The sequence below is a fragment of the Mercenaria mercenaria genome, chromosome 9, assembly GCF_021730395.1.
Source record: "Mercenaria mercenaria strain notata chromosome 9, MADL_Memer_1, whole genome shotgun sequence".
NCBI classification, from domain to species: Eukaryota; Metazoa; Mollusca; class Bivalvia; order Venerida; family Veneridae; genus Mercenaria; species Mercenaria mercenaria.
The window spans coordinates 39,984,402-40,003,759 of NC_069369.1; the positions used below are offsets into that span (position 1 = coordinate 39,984,402).

General features: G+C 37.4%; 1 protein-coding gene across 6 annotated transcripts; it reads left to right on the plus strand.

Annotated features, from left to right (window-relative positions):
* Nucleotides 1-1,730: 1,730 nt before the first annotated feature.
* Nucleotides 1,731-19,335, plus strand: LOC123547895 (fucose mutarotase-like). Of its 6 annotated transcripts, none has more exons than XM_045335142.2 (7): nt 1,743-1,878; nt 4,937-5,029; nt 6,014-6,082; nt 8,000-8,070; nt 10,594-10,695; nt 12,722-12,795; nt 17,114-19,335. In XM_045335142.2, the coding sequence occupies exons 2-7, from the start codon at nt 4,948-4,950 to the stop codon at nt 17,163-17,165; spliced, it is 450 nt and encodes a 149-aa protein (XP_045191077.1). In that variant the 5' UTR covers nt 1,743-1,878; nt 4,937-4,947; the 3' UTR covers nt 17,166-19,335. The 6 variants fall into 6 exon arrangements, with proteins under 6 accessions (XP_045191075.1, XP_045191077.1, XP_045191076.1 ...); XM_045335143.2 differs by having other exon boundaries at nt 1,812-1,874; XM_045335144.2 differs by lacking the exon at nt 1,743-1,878 and adding an exon at nt 3,189-3,334.
* The last annotated feature ends 23 nt before the right edge of the window (nt 19,336-19,358 follow it).

A 19,358-nucleotide genomic window follows, 5' to 3' on the forward strand; every position in this document is an offset into this window, starting at 1 on the left:
CTTGTGTGTGGTAAGGTTCAAAGCAAAAACGCCGAAAATAACTTTACGATGGATCATGAAATAATACGTATATGTAAAAAGGACTAAATTTCAAATGGATTATGGAAGAAAAAATGTAACCTGCACTTACTTCTGCTCAGTGTGGGATATTAATTCGCGCAAAACTATGTACAGATAAATTATAAAAATAAAAGGAATAAGGTAGATCTAAAGTTTGATGATACCATGATGGAAAACGCAAACTGAAAACAACAGCAGGGAAAAAACTCGGAGACATACATCTGCGCTCTTTTAATGTGTCAGTCCCATGACGCTATGAATACCTGGTAGGCATTGGAGACCTTTTTTCAGCAAACGTACCAGGTTTGGAGTATTGGCAATATCTTATAAGCCTATGGTCGGCTGGGCTGATGTCTTTGTTGTGACCGTTGTAATGGGTAGTAAGGTATAAAATCAGTACTCATTAGAACGTGCACAAATGTTGACACAGTTCTTTTTTCAACAAGATGAGACAAAGATGACAATTCTTCCGTTGCAAAGGAGCTCTATTAGTCGTCGCGCTCGATCACCTCTGTAGATTGGCAGCAAATAAACTGGACATGTATCATTTGCAATTTATTGGTGCACACCATGCGCGTTTACTGGGACAGTTTGTTTAAGAAATGGTTTATGTAAATAATCAATCAGTGAAGGTGATCTGTTCTAAGTAGTGATGCCGCGGGTACTGGCAAAGTTGTTACCTGTGGTACCACTGCTTACAGCGGCCATTTTCAATTCAACAGAAATGTTTACGCGAATATAATATCTGTTTCTAACTCAGGAAGCATTTCATATACCCTGACCATCCGCTGTTGTTCTCAGATGGATTGTTCTCGAAATGCTACGATAGCTCAAAGACAGAGTGTCCGCTCAGGCTTTTAGCCCGAGGGTCGGGGTTCTTGAACAATCCCTTGTCGCGCCATAACAAAGACGCGGAGAAATGGTATTGGTAGCTCGCTTGCTTCGGGTATTCCAAATGTATTCAGTACTTGAAAGGTTTTACTGGATGTAAAATGAGCTCAGGTAAGTATATGTTTCTGTCGGATAAGAATCGTATGTAGCTCATGTTGATTTTTGATTATATGCGACGTAAAATAAAGATTATCTTTACTTTCGCAGCATGTTGCCACAGATGTTATAGCATCCGAAGTTTTTAAGAATAGGCGTTACAACAATTGGTTTCAGATGTTTGTCACCTTTAAATGAATTAGATCTACTAGTGGCTGACATCTTGAACAACTGATACGTATTAGACCTTCCTGCTGACATTTGCTTAATTTTTACTTCGTTCAGTGTGGGTTTTTATGCACCTGTCAATATTTTGCCCGTCCGGGGGGGGGGGGGGGGGGGGGGCTGACCCAGGGGAATTTGACATTTCAAAAATTTTGTTGTCTAAATCCCCACCCTAGAGACAACATTTTTTGTCTAATTCCCGCCCTAGAGCCTGGTTGGTACATCAAATGTTTGTCAAATTCCCGCCTGTCGGGAATGGTCTTCTGTCTAAAGTCCCGTGTATGCCCGCCGCTCCCCCGGGCGGGCAAAATATTGACAGGTGCATTATAATGTCATGACATGACCAGACAGAAAATAGATCCACAAAAGGCTTTTTTACCTCCAATAAGATTATTACATTTTCACTGGATAAAAGGTGGTCACGTGGTGATCTCCTAGATCTGTGGAGGGTCAGTAGATTTTCATGCTTTGTTTTACCCAAGTGAAAACTTGAAGGTACCTGTGGTTCCTGAACGGAAGGCGCGGATACTTTGAGAAGTGTTTACACAGTTATCTCCCTTTTTATAACCGGGCGTAAATTGTGTACGTTTCAGGTAGATTAGGTTGGTAAGTTTGACCTTTTAAATTGCTCTTTATTATCCATGTCATGCTATTTTGATAATGCAGTAAACATTCTTACATTATATTGAATTAGTAAAAATATAAATCGATTGGCTTTGTTACGTTCTTCATTCTCGAAATTCTGAATTGATTTTATTTGTAAACATGAACTGATTAAGGTTCGTGTAAAGTGTTTTGAAACTGCCCCTGGGGTGAATTTTTGTTTTATGTTTTTAGGACTCGTAGAGTTTTGTTTTTCATAAAATTATACCAAACTGTTCAGAATAAGAAAAAGTGTCTTTCAAGAGAATTTGTTATGTTTGGAATAATAAATTTCTCTTAAATCACATTTACTTTGCTAGTCCATATTCTATTTTGTAAAAATATTATGACATTATGTCTATACTCATTTTGTGCCTGACATATTTCTCCAGGTACTCCCAGTGTTAAAAATGTTACAAAACATGTATATTTCAAAACGTGTCATGCGCAAGAACCAGGTCCCTAGGTCTGAGGTTAAGGTTACACTTAGAGGCTAAAGGTGCTGGTGGGCTCGACATTCTGCCCGTGGGCATGCAGAATGTATTTCTAGTATTTTCAAGTGACCCGCAATTGGCAGTGATCCGCTATTGGCGAGTTGACTATAATTTAGGGCTATGTAGAAATCAAGTATTTAAATAGAGATTTTCATGCAATAGTTTACATAACAGTAGACCCAGTGGTATTCAACTTTGACACCAGGCGTTATGACTATAAATCAACGTTCCATGCAGAGTGCTTCATACATTGCATGTAATAGAATCAGGGGGAGTTTCTGGAATTGGAGCATCTTCATCTTGCCCCATCATCCACCCTATGGACTACTAGTGGTGACTAGTACTGTAGATTTACTAAATTGGATACAGACAAACATTAATTTGCCTTCATTTGACAGTTTTGCTCATCTACCTGTACTATCATAGGCATATTCAACAGGGCCTGATGCCCTGGTGACCCCCACTCATAAAATCTGAAAATCTGGCAGGCATAATGTTTCAGACTCGCTGTAAATTATGCCTCCACCCCAAGATCTGCCCCTGATTTGTTGGAATTCAGCATCAAAGCAGACCTGATTACAACAAAGTGTTTACAAGTCAACTCTGCTCTTTATACACCAGGTTTTATTATATTGTAAACATAGTAATATTGACTAACTTTCTTTAAAGGTAGGAAACAAAAGAATTGCAGTCATGCAAATCTATCTGTGAATAAGCAATTGTTTGATAGGTTGGCAAAAATAGTATTAAAAGTTTGGTATCATGTTTCACCTGTATTGATATTTCAGTAATGCAAAAAAAATAGACGAAGGGTTAAGGGTTTTTAAAAAATCAATTTTCCTAATAAGAAAAATGTATTCATAGCAACCGGATGAATACTTTCTGAAACTTTTCCATTTTCTCTACATTGGTTTCTTTTCCTGTCTGTAAGTACAAAGCTTTATTTTAATCTTTTGATTTAAAAATTAAAAATATAAAAAAAATTATGTTCCATCTTTATATTGCTACATAAAATATACATATATAGCATGTAGTTTCAGTCGAGAACCAACATTAAGTCATTGATTATAACTTCAAAAGTTATGAAGAAATTTCTGTGAAACTTGCATAAATTATAGATAAATATCAGTAGAAGAATTTTAACTTTGAGAAGTATTATTTCTATGTACTGTGCATCTCTTTTTATGCCCCTGTAGGTGGGCATATTAAAATTTCACTGTCCTTCTGTGTGTTTTGTCTGTGTGTACATCCGCCAGTGTAAATTCTTGTCCGGGCTGTAACTCTGCCATCCATAAAGGGATTTTGAAATAACTTGGCATAAATGTTCAACATAATGAGACGACATGTCATGTGCAAGACCCAGACTCCTAGCTCTAAGGTCAAGGTCACACTTAGAGGTTAGAGGTTAACAGGGTCTGTTTCGTGTCCGGTCCATAACTCTGCCATTGATGAAGGAATTTTGAAATTACTTGGCATAAATGTTTCCCACAACGAGACGACGTGTCATGCACAAGATCCAGACCCCTAGCTCTAAGGTCAAGGTCACACTTAGAGGTTAAAGGTTAACATGGTCTTTTTTTTGTCCGGTCCATAACTCTGCCATTGATGAAGGGATTGTAAAATTACAAGGCATAAATGTTCCCTATATTGAGATGATTTATCATGCGCAAGACCCAGGTCAAGGTCAAGGTCACATTAAGAAGTCAAAGGTGTTTCTTGTCTGGTCATTAACTCTGCCATTTACCAAGGGATTTGAAAATAATTTGACACAAATGTTAACCACACTGAGAAGGTGTGTCAGGCTTATGACCCGGGCCTTTTGGGTCAAGGTCAAAGTCACAAAATGATGTGTGTTTTTTTTGCGCAGAAAGCTGTAGAATTCTTGGGCATGCTTCGGGAAGCATTTGCTACCAGTAGTGACTATATTATGTTCAAGTAAATCTCAGTTATGGTATTCAATGTAAGATTTCTACTTTTGAATAGAGCATTTTTGATTACCTCCCTTTGTGATGGTGATCGTATAAGATCATGTGCAATATTGACATTAGTGGTAATATTAGTGCTTTTCTAACCATACCATTATGCATACTGTCTATTTGAACAGCCGATTTATCTGCCTTTTGGGACTTTAAGTCAGCATTTTGTAAAGTGTCACAGGTTTTTTTTTGGCCATTATTATAGCTGTTATCCAGCTATATTCCCAATGCCAAAAAGTATGTATTTTTCCCAAAATGAGTGCAAAAATTCCCAATATTATCTATATTCTGGAAAAAATTTCAATCAAAATTGCTCAAAAATTGACCAAATTATGGACAATTTTGTAATGGAAGTATGTTTAAGAGGTTCTACGCTGTAAAACAATTGTATGAGAAAGTGCTTAAACACATCCTTACTATATCCTATGGGACTAAATGTTTCCAAATTTGGAACATTTATGCGTCAAAATTCCCAATTTTGGGGGTATAGGCTATGCTTCCAAATTAGCTAGAAAAAACCCTGTTGTCAAGTGAATTTTTGTCATTTTTCAGAATAAACCAGTATGCCTCTCAAAGGAATTCCAAAGATAATATCACCAGATTTGCTCTATGTGCTTGCATCAATGGGCCATGGAGATGAACTAAGTAAGTATAATAGTAAACCTGGTAATTTTTTTTTTTTTTTTTTGATAGGTTCAAATGCCACACCAACACAATAATTATAGGTCACACGGCGACTTTCCAGCTTTGATGGTGGAGGAAGACCCCAGGTGCCCCTCTATATATTATTTCATCACAGGCAGGCACCTGGGTAGAACCACTGACCTTCTGTAAGCCAGGTGGATGGCTTCCACTCATATGAAGAAATCAACGTTCCTAGTGAGGCTCAATCCCACATCGGTAAAGGGGCAAGTGATTTGAAGTCAGCACCCTTAATCACTTAGCCACGGAGGTCCATCAGTTGCAGAGCAAGTTCATAGTAACCTTTCTGACTGTTAATACTAATGTACCATGCATATTTTAGTCAAATTAGCTTCCTGATTGATGTAGATCACCAGCTACATTTACACGATTACAAATGGGATTTCCAGACCTATTTACTTAACTTTAGACTACAGATAAAGGCACTTACATGTATATATTAATTATGTTCCCCCACACTGTAGTGTTGGAGACATATTGATTTACTCCTGTTTGTGCGTGTGTCTGTGTGTCACAAGTCTTGTCGAACATTTCTCATCCGATCTTCACTAAACTTAAACAAAATGTGTTTTTCAATAAGTCCTTGGCTAAGTTCGATAACTTGCCAAATCGGCCCAGGCACTTCAGAATTATGGCTCTTGAAACTTGTTTTTTATAATCAAAGCACTGAAAGTCTGATAAGGCAGTTGAGGTCTTGGTGCATGGTTGACTCATATACTACTATTCAGATGATTAGGCAGTTGTGGGAGACATGCGCTTTTCTCAAAAGCAGCGCTAGCTCTAGTTAAAATTTGACAAAATCTTTTACTTAAAAGTGTTGATGAACAATAGCCCCAAGGTTATCTTGTATATCTTGACTCTTTTGTCTCTGCTTTATATAATAAGAATGAAGTCTGACTTTGATATAAATTCTGTTTTGGTTTTCAGTATTAGCTGATGCTCATTTTCCAACATCATCGATATGTAGATTTGGACCAAAAGAAATTAGGGCTGATGGTAATCTTCTTAGACTTTTTCAGTAGTAATTAGGCCATTACTTTATTTATGGCTGAATATATTTGAAATAATGAAATTATAGTCATAGAAGTGTCACAAATTACTAAGAAAATTTCTGATATTGTTATGATAGAATGAAACATGCCTGTACAATCTGACCTAGCTTTTTTGTGCCCCCTCCCCCACCAAACCCCTGCCCCAATTTTTGTTTGGGGGCACGTAGAGTTTCCCTGGTCAGTGTCTGTCCAAATTGGTGTTGTATACATCTCAAAAAATATTTGACCTATAGAGTCACCAATCTCACAGGAATGTTTTTCAGCATGGGAAGTTGTGCAGCTGGTGTTTTAATTGGGATTCCACAAGACCAGAGTTTTGGCCCTTGACATAGTCAAAAATATGGATAAAAAGGGCCTAAGTGTGTGCTGCATGTATCTCAAAAAGTATTTTACTCAGGATTGTGAAACATTACAGAAATATTTTTAAGCATGTGAAGTGCACGTAGCATTTTGTAAGAGATTTCATTCAGCTAGATAAGAGTTATGGCCCGTTACTTAGTCAAAACTACACATAAAAGGACATTTGAAGTTTGTGTTGCATGTATCTGAAAACATATTTGACCTAGAGTCATGAAAGATAATAGGAATATCATTCAACATGTGAAGCTTTGCACGTAGGATTTTGTTTGGAATTTCTTTTGGTCAAACCAGAGTTATTGCCCTTGATTAAGTAAAAAAAATATGCATAATTGTATACAAGTTTGTATTTCATGTATTTCAAAAAGTATTATGGGACTGTTATATCGTATATGAAGTTGTGCATCTGGTGTTCCATTTGGGATTTCACCCTGTCAGACCACTACTGAGTTATGGTCTTTGACTTAGTGAAAAAATACACATAATATGCTTTCAAGTTTGTGTTTCATTACCTGTCATGAACAGACTCAATCAATCCGAGTCTGCTATTTTTCTTGGTCGCATTCTTTGCTTCCATGGGATATTTTTACAAATTTTATTATCATATATATCTTAAGAAATATTTCACCTAGAATCATAGTCATGAAACCATGTGCAGTGACAGGAGTTGGGGGAATGGGAGGGGGGGAGGGCATCAGTCTCATGTGGACACACATTGAATTTTTTATCCAAGATGTCCCAGTTTTGAAACTGATCATGATGAAATAACGACTAACGTTCTGGCTAAGTTTAATATTATAATATATTTATTGTATCAGGTAGAAATGTAGCCTCTGGAATGTCAAGTTTTTTTCTCTGATTTGACAGAGTGATCTAGCTCTTGATCGCAGTTGATCCAGGTTTAAATTTAACAAACATTCTTACCAGGTTCCAGGATGCAAATCAGATAGAAACATGGCATATAGAGCTATGAAGTAATGACCTAGTTACTGACCTTAAATGACCTAGTTTCAAATCTGACTATGATTCTGTTTCTTCATATGGCATATTAGGATTTTGACTTTTAAACTGACACAATTCTGACACCATATCACCCAAAAAGTAAATAGTGTTCCACATCAGTACCCACATCAGTACCCAGACCAATTTTATTTAAGTGATTAATAATTCATTCTAACAATAAAGTCTGTTTAGCTCAGAAGGTATCCATTTTACTTTGAGATATGATCGAGAATGAAGCCAAGCTAATCTAACATACTGTAATTGGTTATTTTTCATGTCTCTGTTACATGTATTTTGCAGTTTGAAAGACAGATTCTATATTGTTATGAATTTGGATTTTGATACACTTTTGAAGACTATTGTATTCCTGGCTGTTTCGAATACATGACTCACTTAGTTAGCAGTTACTAGCAAACAATAATTTAAAACTTGCACTGTTTTTTCAATCCGCAGTCTTTTCATATTGTTAACACTGTTAATATGAGTTTGAATTTACTCTCAGGTATCCCCATTCCAAAACTGCTAGAGGCTGTACTGACACTGATGCCCTTGGACACGTATGTCTCACATCCTGTAAGTACTACTGAACTGTGTCATAATAAGTGGTAACTTGTAATAAACTGATGTCAAGTTACTAAGGATGACTGTGTAATCGACTCTGCCTGCTGTCCTGAAGTATGAGGTGTGCACATAAAGTATTGTTACTCATACAGAAAGGAAGAAAAAGCCGTCTGTTCTCTTCAGAAATTTTGGCCATGTTGAATATCTAAATTTCAAAATTGAAGTCAAAATTCATATTATTATTAGGTCAAACAAGTAAATTTATGTCTGAGTGGAAAATTTAAATCTATCAAAATTTGAAAAATCTTGTAAATTATCAGAAGGTATATTTTATTACAAGGAGTTTCTTAAGAAAACTATCCTACCAAGGGATGTAAGTCACACAGGTAATCTGATGTTTTGATAACTACTTGAATATCATGTAGCTGCAGGTCCAAATTAAGTCAGTTCAATTTCAGGTCAGTTTTATGAATTTTAAGATTATCTATGAGCTATGACTGAAGATAAAAATTCTACTTTTGAAATAAGTGATCTATGTGTTCATCCATTGACCTCATTAATATTATCAGATAAATATTTATACATGTAGGTCACAGTATGCCCATGAATGTGATGTATGCACCAAAACAGCTCTTTAAAGATTTAGGAAATTGTGTAATTCAAGAATTACTTTGGTGTACGGTGAAAACTCAGTAGACCACTACTTAGAATGCTTTAAGATACGTTTCCTGCAATCTGACTAAAGTACTTGATCTTCTAAACGAAGATCTGAGAACGACCCATTCACATTCGTCTTCTGTATATTTTGGATTTCCAGTATTGCTATTTTTATTTTATCCAATCAGACGACATGTTCGAATGTGAAAGAGTAAGAAAAATGTGCAGTTATTCCAGGGCTCGAACCCAGGACCCCTCGCTTACAAAGCAAGTGGCCTACCGACTGAGCTAACCGGCTATCTGATACATTATGACATAAGAATTGTAAATATCAAAAGTCAAGGCTACAGGTAGATTTGCAAGATGTTGTAAGTTAGGCTCTGATTGGCTAGCGAAAGGGTCGTCAGAACGAGGCAATGAATAGGTCGTTCTCAGATCCTATGCGTAGCGTAATAGGATATGTACTTTAGTCAGATTGCGTTTCCTGCTCTGTAGATGTTGATTTATTAACAGTATTATCTACCGGCCAGGTAAAAATATATGCTTCTGTAGAGAAGTGGTTCTGGATGTTATTAACAGAGGTTAAGCAATATATACAGATTCTAGCAAACAACTGACAATGTTTAGAGAAGGAAATGTTGTTGCTCACCTTCGAGGAAACATTGGTTCAAACCTTGTCAAAATCAATGTAATTTTGTCATATTTAACTATATTTGCTTTGTGCTGTAATACCAGTCTGCTCCATCATTAACACCAGTCTGCTCCATTATAAACACCAGTCTGCTCCATCGTGTTACACCAGTCTGCTCCATCATTAACACCAGTCTGCTCCATTATAAACACAAGTCTGCTCCATCGTGTTACACCAGTCTGCTCCATCATTAACACCAGTCTGCTCCATTATAAACACCAGTCTGCTCCATCATGTTACACCAGTCTGCTCCATCATATAACAACAGACTGCTCCATTATAAACACCAGTCTGCTCCATTGTGTTACACCAGTCTGCTCCATCGTGTTACACCAGTCTGCTTCATCGTGTTACAGCAGTCTGCTCCATCATTAACACCAGTCTGCTCCATTATAAACACAAGTCTGCTCCATCGTGTTACACCAGTCTGCTCCATCATATAACAACAGACTGCTCCATTATAAACACCAGTCTGCTCCATCGTGTTACACTAGTCTGCTCCATCATTAACACCAATCTGCTCCATCATGTAACACCAGGCTGCTCCATCATGAACACAAGACCGCTCTATTATGTAACACCAGACTGTTCCATCATGTATCACCAGTCTGCTCTGTCATGTTACACCACACTGTTTCATCATTTTCATGAGGCTGTTTCAATATTAGCGCAAGACTGCTCCATCATGTAACAGCAGTCTGATCCATCATTAACACCAGACTGTTTCATCATTAACACCATTCTGCTCCATCAGTTGTAACACCAGTCTGTTCCATCATGTAACACCAGTCTGCTCCGTCATGTAACACCAGCCTGCTCCATCATTAACACAAGACTGTTTCATCATTAATGCCAGTCTGCTGCATCATGTAACACCAGAACTCAAGACAGCTCCATCATGTAACACCAGACTGCTTCATCATTGACACTTGTTTCATCATTAATGCCAGACTGCTCCATCATGTAACACCAGACTGCTCCATCATTGACACTTGTTTCATCATTAATGCCAGACTGCTCCATCATGTAATTACCAGACTGCTCATTAACACCAGACTGTGTCATCTTGTAGCTAGATTGCTTCATCATGTTACAACAGGAAGTGGAGCTTTCTATTAAAGCTTCTTTTACGTCTTGCAAACCAGCTAAAATAAGTTCCTTTGAACCATGATAATGAAATGTTTCAGGTTTGTTTGATGGACAAAGTTCCAGAAGATAAAGCCAAAGGTTTACAGACACCAATATGGACAGAGTACCAAGTTATAATTGATAATAAGGAGAATACACAGGTACTCACTTAAAGTTGAAAATCAGTTCAGTTAATATTTGAGCATGGTATGAATTTAACATGCCTGTTGTCAGTATTGACTAATTTTTTGATATGTACTGTATATTCTAATATGCTTGTCTCTGTTAAAAAACTCTTATGCTAGAATCTAGAATGATGTCACGTTAACATGCGGTGATGTCAAAGTTTTTGTTGCAACCAAGAAAGAGGGCTTCTATATTTTATCTCCTGTTTTACATTATGGGCATATTACAATTGAAATAATTTATAGCAAAACCTTGTTTTAACACTATTTATACACTCGGGCGGTAATACGTCGCACAAATAATTTCACGAGGGCCATGCCCTCGAGAAATAATTACGCCCAATGTATAACCGCCCACTGTGCATAAATAGTGTTAAAGCACACTTTTGCTATAAATTATTTCTTAATTTAGTGGAAAAATTTGTGACGTTGAAACGTTTGTGAATTTGATCATGTAACACTAGACTGCTTCATTTGTAACACCAGGCTGCTTCATTCTGTAATACCAGATGCATTCATAAAAAGCACAAAAATATCAACTAGGGCAAATTGAAGATAAACAAACATAGCTTTTTTTTTTTCAGTATATGGGGATGCGCAAATATTTCTGCTCGCAAAATGTCTTGGATCGTGAACTTTTTGACTAGGGTATATATCCACTTGTACAGTAGTAAAACATCAGTTATTTTCAGTGGCAAGGAGGTTTACCAAAGTGTATATACATTACAAACAAAAGTTTTTTTTCAAAATATTCCATCTTTTTATGTGGCCATGAAGTTGGATGTATTATGGGAACACCCTCGGTGGGTAGCATCCATAAAAGTTAGCTGCCCTCTTTCTTGAGCAGTTCTGAACCAGTGTTCTCCAAACTAGGTCAGAATATTTATGGGTATTTTATTTCAACCAACTTTGATAACCAGCTGGATATTCCTAATGACTCTGAATTACTAAAAACTTTGAAATTAGTCAGTGTCTACTCTATTACAGGATAATTTATCTTTGATCTTTAGTGTTTATATACAAAATAATGTATTTCTATAAAATATAGATCATGTTTGGTAAGCACCCAACTCTGATCAGTATTTCCAGAGTTAATGCCAGTGAGTTAAAATTGACAGGTCCACTCAATAAGTATAGTGTTGTTATTTTTAGCTCACCAGAGCACAAAGTGCTCAAGGTGAGCTATTGTGACCGGTCATTGTCCGGTGTGCATCGTCCGTCAACATTTGCCTTGTGAACACTCTAGAGGCCACATTTGTGACCCAATCTTTAAGAAGCTTGGTCAGAATGTTAGTCTTGATGATCTCTAGGTCAAGATTGAATCTGGGTCATGTGGGGTCAAAAACTAGGTCACCTGGTAAAATCAAAGGAAAAGCTTGTGAACACTTCAGAGGCCACAGTTGTAATTCAATCTTTATGAAACTGTGTCAGAATGTTTGTATTAATCATTTCTAGGTCAAGTTTGAATCGAGGTCATGTGGGATCAAAAACTAGGTCACTAGGCCAGATCAAAGGAAAATCTTTTCAACACTCTAGAGATTACAATTTAAGTTTGAAACTGATGAGAATTAGTCAGAATGTTTGTTTTGATAATCTATATGTCAAATCTGAGTCATGTGGGGTCAAAAACTAGGTCACCCAGTCAAATCAAAGGAAAAGCTTGTGAACACTCATGAGGCCACAGTTGTAACCAAATCTTTATGAAATTTAGTCAGAATGTTTGTCTTGATGATCTTTAGGTCAAGTTCGACTCTGAGTCATGTGGGGTCGAAAACTAGGTCAGTAGGCCAGATTAACTCAGGTGAGCGATATACAGGGCCATCATGGCCCTCTTGTTAAAAGTCAGAATTTATTTGCTGTGACGGAATATACTTTGTGATACTTTAGCACTTAAATATAATTGTTTTGTCTAGATTTTTGTATCAGGACCTTACTGTGTATAGGCTTTAAAGAATTGAATTGACTGTGATATAAAGCTACTTTTGTTCTGTATGATTTTTAGATAAATATTGAGAAGTTGGAACGGTTTAAATTTTACGAGAGGGCAAAAAGAGCTTTTGCAGTAGTACATACTGGGTAAGCTTTCTTCATTACTTTACAAGTGTAAATACTGACGTACTAGGATGTTTATGCAAAGTGACTATTTTCTAAACAATGTTTACAACCTTTTGACTTCAGAACAATTTGTTTGTTTACAATACTGTAAACTTTTGTTTATGTAACTGTAAACAGTCCAAACACTTAACATGAAACAAAGAGTCTTTAGTCTCTTTCCGTAGAATCTGAGATTTGATGTAAGTGTTTTGTAACCTGCTCATGTGAATAAAAAGTCATCAGTTTGTAACAATACCATAACAGATTTGATGTTTGTCCCGAGACCTGCTCATAGGGGAAGGGAGGGTAAAAGCCGTTGGTGATTATTGTGTAACTTGGATGAACAGATATTGTTTTGTTTATTATCTGTTTGTCAGTAGACCCATTTGGTTTTAGATCAATAACCAGATAATGCTTGAGCCTACAGTCATTTAATTTAATAGGACGACTGCCTGTCAATAGCAGACTATTTTTGTTTTGTGGATCAGTTGGTCAAAGGTCATGGTCACAGTGACCTTAACACTTAAAATGGTTTCCACTCAGTAACTAAAGAACCCTAGATGACTTATATTATTTTATAAGTTAGTAGGCGAAGGTCATGTATGCCTCCAGACTGAAAACAGTCTAGCATAATAGCTAAACAACGCTTGAGACTACTGTGATTTATGCATATGTTCTGAAACAAAACAGATACAATATATTATGGCAGTAACTATCCATCCATTAGCAATTTCCTTGTCTGGACATAGTTTCTGAAACTTACTAGTATATGATCCATATAGATTCCACTTGAGGAAGATCCCTATTCCTCCGTGTTGGGTCTATAGGTCAAAAGTCAAGGTCACAGTGACCAGGAGACTGAAAAGGGTTTCTGTACTCTTTAGTTATAAAGTATAATAGCTATGGGCTTTTAACTTTAAATAATGACCAAGTACTACTAGAGGAACTCTGTTTAATTGGAGTCAGTGCCTAAAAGGTCAGAGGGGTGACAGGGACCAGACTTAATTTCTGGTACTTCTTCGTTTCTGGTCTCTTGCCAGAAAGTATAATACTTACAGCTTTCAGATTATAAACAATGACTAAGTACCACTAGAGGAAGAATGCTAGTGGTTTTGGGGTCAGTGGCTCAAAGGTAATGTTAAGGAGAACTGATTTTTAACTTTTGGTATTTTTTTTTTCATTTCCAGAAGTCAGAAAGAATAATTATAGCTATAAATTGCTAACTTTTTGCAGTGGCTCAGTACCCCTTGAGAAAGATCCCTATTGATTTTGGGGTCAGTGGCGCACAAGTCAAGATCAGAAGGATACCCCCCCTATTGTTTCACTTTCATTTCAGCTTCTTGATATTGTTCCTTAGTATCCCCTAGTCAACCAACCCCTGTATTTTTTTATGCCCCCACTTTGGGGGGAGGGGCATATAGATTTGCCCTTGTCCGTCCGTCCGTCCTTCGGAGAATGTTGTGTCGCGCCTAGCTCCAAAAATATTTGACGTCAAGTCACAACACTTTACAGGAATGTTGGTCAGCATGTGTAGTTGTGCACCTGGGATTTCGCGTTCGGATTTATTCAGTCATGTAGGAGTTATGGCCCCTGACTTCGTAAAAATTGGTCATTTTGGTGTTGTGTCACGCCTAACTCCAAAAGTATTTGGCGTAGAGTCACAAAACTTTACAGTAATGTTGGTCAGCATGTGTAGTTTTGCACCTGGGTTTCACGTCCGGATTCATTCAGTCGTGTAGGAGTTATGGCCCCTGACTTAGTTAAAAATTGGTCATTTTAATGTTGTGTCGCGCGTAGCTCCAAAAGTATTTGACCTAGAGTCACCAAAGTTTACAGGAATGTTGGTCAGCATGTGCAGTTGTGCACCTGGGGTTTCGCGTCCGGATTCATTCAGTCGTGTAGGAGTTATGGCCCCTGACTTAGTTAAAAATTGGTCATTTTAATGTTGTGTTGCGCGTAGCTCCAAAAGTATTTGACCTAGTAAGTCACCAAAGTTAACAGGAATGTTGGTCAGCATGTGCAGTTGTGCACCTGGGGTTTCGCATCCGGATTCATTCAATATTGTAGGAGTTATGGCCCCTGACCTAGGAAAAAATTGTCATTTAAATGTTTTGTCGGGCGTAGCTCCGAAAATATTTTACCTACAGTCATTACGAAGAGAAATGAGTTTTTTTGACAGCATCAGCATAAATACACATAAGAGAAAAGGTGGGGGCATCTGTGTCCCATGGACACATTTCTAGTTTTACTTAAGTAACTTGTTGCTTTAAACAAGAGCTGTGGGAGGACAGCAATGCTTGACTATTCAACAGCCTTGTCAATTGAATGAATATAAAAATGGAAAAGAGGCACAATTTTGTAAAAATGCAAAACAAGAGTTGATGAGTTGAGTGCATGTCAGCTCATCACAGTGGACAAGTGTGTGAAGATTCAATCCATTCCCATTAGTGGGTATAGAGCTACCAGTTTACATATAAAACTTAAAGTGGAATTATATGCATTTCTCAAGTAAAAATCAAGCTTAAATAGATGTACATGTAAAAAGGATGGAGCACATTATAGCTTTTAACCCAACATACCAAACTCTTCCTGTTACCAGTACAAAATAATAAGTTTCCAAATATGACTTTTCTTATTTTGACTGGGGCAGTCTTTTTAAAAAACGGCAAACTGCAACCAGGAGTTGCTTCCCTTCTACTTCAGAAATTTCCATTTTCAGGTAAGGGAGATCATTGTGCAGAAGATTGAAAAAATATCTATTATTTTATCCGTCCGATTTCTTTATTTTTAAAGCATCAACTTCAAATACTAATGCGGCATTATCGTTAATTTAACACATATAAATGCACAGCAACCGAAAATTGCTTTTATAGAACACTCACCCAAAACACACTATATGCAGTATTAGATGCGCATAATGTCACTTTAATAAAAAATTTCTAAGTCAAAAAGGGGGCATAATTTTGTAAAAAGTAAAATGAGTTACGGAACCTGTGGAGCGTAAGTCAATTTTATGAACGTGAATTAGTGTGTGAAGTTTCAATCCATTCCCACAAGCGGTTACAGAAAATCTTACATACGAAAACAACCAATCGGGATGCAGATGCCAAAGCAAGCTCAATAGTTCCACGTATTCTTCAAAAAAGATTACCCCTCCTCCCCATCTGCCTGTGGTAAACAGATGACATCTGATGTTATTTTGGTGCATTAGTTAAGGTCTCTGTGACTTATAGACTGGTCAGTATATGGAGCACTTTGGGCTTTCAGACTTCAAATTTCGTGCGCTCTGCATGTTGTCTCGATGCAGTTCAAGAGTTACAGAGCGGACACGAAACAAAGTCATATGACCTTTGACCCCTAAGTGTGACATTGACCTTGAAGTGAGCCATCCAAAACATGCGCTCTGCATGTCGTCTCGATGTGGTGAACATTTGTGTCAAGTTTCTGCGAAATCCTTCAGGGGATTTAAGAGTTACTGAGTGGACATGAAATTGCTAATGGATGGATGGACAGACGGCCAGACACAGGGGTCATAACATAATATGTCCCTTCGGGCGTATAATGATATAACTCTAAATGCTTAAAGGATGTTCCCCAAACTTGCTCAGAAGCAAGGTCAAATGGGCCTCTTACTAGGTCAAAAGTCAAGGTTATTGCATAAAGAATTACATACCCACTTGTCTCTGACAGGCCATCAGGCAGGTGGGAATGGATCTTATACTAACAGCCATTGTTTATAAGTTGTTATTTCTTAGAACTTTTAGCTCTTAGTCTACTCTACACAATCGATTGACAACTTATATTACCCATACAGATTAAAGACAGATGACAAGTCACAACAGAAACTTTTTAACCTAAATAAGGATTCTTAGGCACAGAGTTTTAGGTGAAAGTTGTCTGTGTTCAGCTACCTAGATATGTTTTGACATTATATGCACAATACAGCAGAGACCATAGGTTTATCTTCTGATCATACCTGTGTTATTGCTACTTCTTTCACTTGGGCCTCCATTTGCAGTTAGTTAAGATAATTGACTTCCAAACCCTACCTGATGTTGGTGTCGAAATCTCACTTTGGGCATAGAATTCTTAAAGTGAGCAAGCAGTCTAGCAGGCTTACGAAGGTTGATGGTTCTACCCAGGTGTCTGTCCTTGCCTAAAATTATGCCTGGAGCCCGGGCACTCCAGAGTCTTTCTCCATCATCAAGAGCTGGAAGTGTCACCATTTGACCTAATTTGTTGGTGATAGTGAATTCACATTAAAAACTATGATGCTAATTTTTGCATTTCTTTTTTTCAGGGAGACTGCCCAGTATGGAAATATCATATTGAAGAAGGGAGTGGCCTTGTAGTAGTGAAATGTTCTTGCACTGTAACATTCTATGGGATTTACATTTTTCCTTTTATATATTTACGTACATTTTCATTATAATTGTATTTTTGCTTGTGAACACGATAGAGGCAACATTTTGCAATCAACTTTTATCAAACTTGCACACAACTTGTATTGGCATAATATCTCGGTTCCTTTCAAAAACTGGCCAGATCCCATCATGGGTTCCAGAGTTATGGCCCCTTGTAGCCATATAGAGACTTCATTTATGGTTTGATTTGATACAAACTTGCAAAATGTCAACAACAATAAATCTTGGATTCCATGATGAATCATAGGTTCTGGAGTTATTTTATATCTGATTACCTCCCCTGATTTTAATCAAAATGGATTTATATCAGGAAGTACTTGTAGGACTCATTTAAAATTTCATTATTGTTATTAGTTGGACTGAGACAATCAGGGTAGTAACTATGGACTGTTTTTATGTCAAATTACCTCCCTTTGTTTCAAATTAAAATGGGTGTATCTCAGTAATCAATGAAGATACTGATTTGAAATGCCATTTATGCCATCAGATGGACTCGAACAATCAGGGTAGATAACTTTTGACTGAATTTATGACAAATTACCTCCCTTTATTTTATGTAAATGAATATACCTCAGCAGTATCAAATGAGATTGGTTTTAAATGTTATTCCAGGGTAAGAAATAGTCATGCTAGTACAAAATGCAGCATTTGAGCCTATGACCCTCAGACTTGTTATGGAGATTGGCCCTGACTAGTACGTGAGTCATAGGTCAAAAGGGACTGTTACAAGAAAATATCTATCCTGATGATATTTAATGTGTATGCCTATGTGATCTATGTCAAAACTTGATCTTATCATTAAGAGCAATGGTACTCAGGTGAGCTATACAGGGCCATCATGGCCCTCTTGTTTGTTTTTATATCAATATTTAATCAAGATGCTAACAACTTGCTCTTAAGATTTGTGAGAAATGAGAACATTTACAAATTATCCTTTATTTCTTTTATTATAGATACTATTTTTATTATGCCCCCGAAGGGAGGCATATTAGTTTTCAACTGTCCGTTCGTTAGTTAGTTCGTTAGTCACAACGTTAACTTTTTGCATGAAGGCACTTTACTCGTGAACCACTGCACCCAGGACCTTCAAACTTCACATGCTGATAGTACTTATTGAGTATACCACCCCTACTGACTTTTGGGGTCACCAGGTCAAAGGTTAAGGTCACAGGGGTCAACGTTAACTTTTTGCATGAAGGCACTTTACTCAAGAACCATTGCACCAAGGACCTTCAAACTTCACTTGCTGATAGTACTTATTGAGTACACCACCCTTAATGACTTTGGGGTCACCAGGTCAAAGGTCAAGGTCACAGGGGCCAACGTTAACTTTTTGCATGAAGGCACTTTACTCGCGAAACAACTGCATCCAGGACCTTCAAACTTCACATGGTGATAGTACTTATTACGTACACCACCCGTACTGACTTTGGGGTCACCAGGTCAAAGGTCAAGGTCAAAGGGCCAACGTTAACTTTTTGCATGAAGGCACTTTACTCGCAAACCACTGCACTCAGGACCTTCAAACTTCACATGGTAATAGTACTTATTGAGTACACTACCCCTACTGACTTTGGGGTCACCAGGTCAAAGTCACAGGGGTCAACGTTAACTTTTTGCATGAAGGCACTTACCTCGCGAATCACTGCACCCAGGACCTTCAAACTTCACATGCTGATAGTACTTATTTAGTACACCACTCCTACTGACTTTGGGGTCACCAGGTCAAAGGTCAAGGTCACAGGGGCCAACATTAACTTTTTGCATGAAGGCACTTTACATGTGAACCACTTCACCCAGGACCTTCAAACTTCACATGCTAATAGTACTTATTGAGTACACCAACCCTACTGACTTTGGGGTCACCAGGTCAAAGGTCAAGGTGCTGCGGGGGGCATTTGTCACCATTAGTGACAGCTCTTGTTTAATCAGTATTGAAAATGCCATTTTCCATTAGTATATCGAATGTGTAGTAGGTGTTTTGTTTTTACTGGGTGTTTTCGTTTAAAACTAGTTATGTCTTTATTAGATATATATCTGTTTAGGGACTATTTTGGGAAATCATTATATTTTGAAATAAATTTTAATTTATAAGTAATTGTGCTTCTTCATCAAGTAAAT

Excerpts from the sequence above, each read along its gene's own strand:
- LOC123547895 (XM_045335142.2), top strand. The coding sequence starts at position 4,948 with ATGCCTCTCAAAGGAATTCCAAAGATAATATCACCAGATTTGCTCTAT. Across the intron at positions 5,030-6,013 it reads GGGCCATGGAGATGAACTAA|TATTAGCTGATGCTCATTTT; the intron begins GTAAGTATAATA and ends TTTGGTTTTCAG. Across the intron at positions 10,696-12,721 it reads ATAATAAGGAGAATACACAG|ATAAATATTGAGAAGTTGGA; the intron begins GTACTCACTTAA and ends TATGATTTTTAG.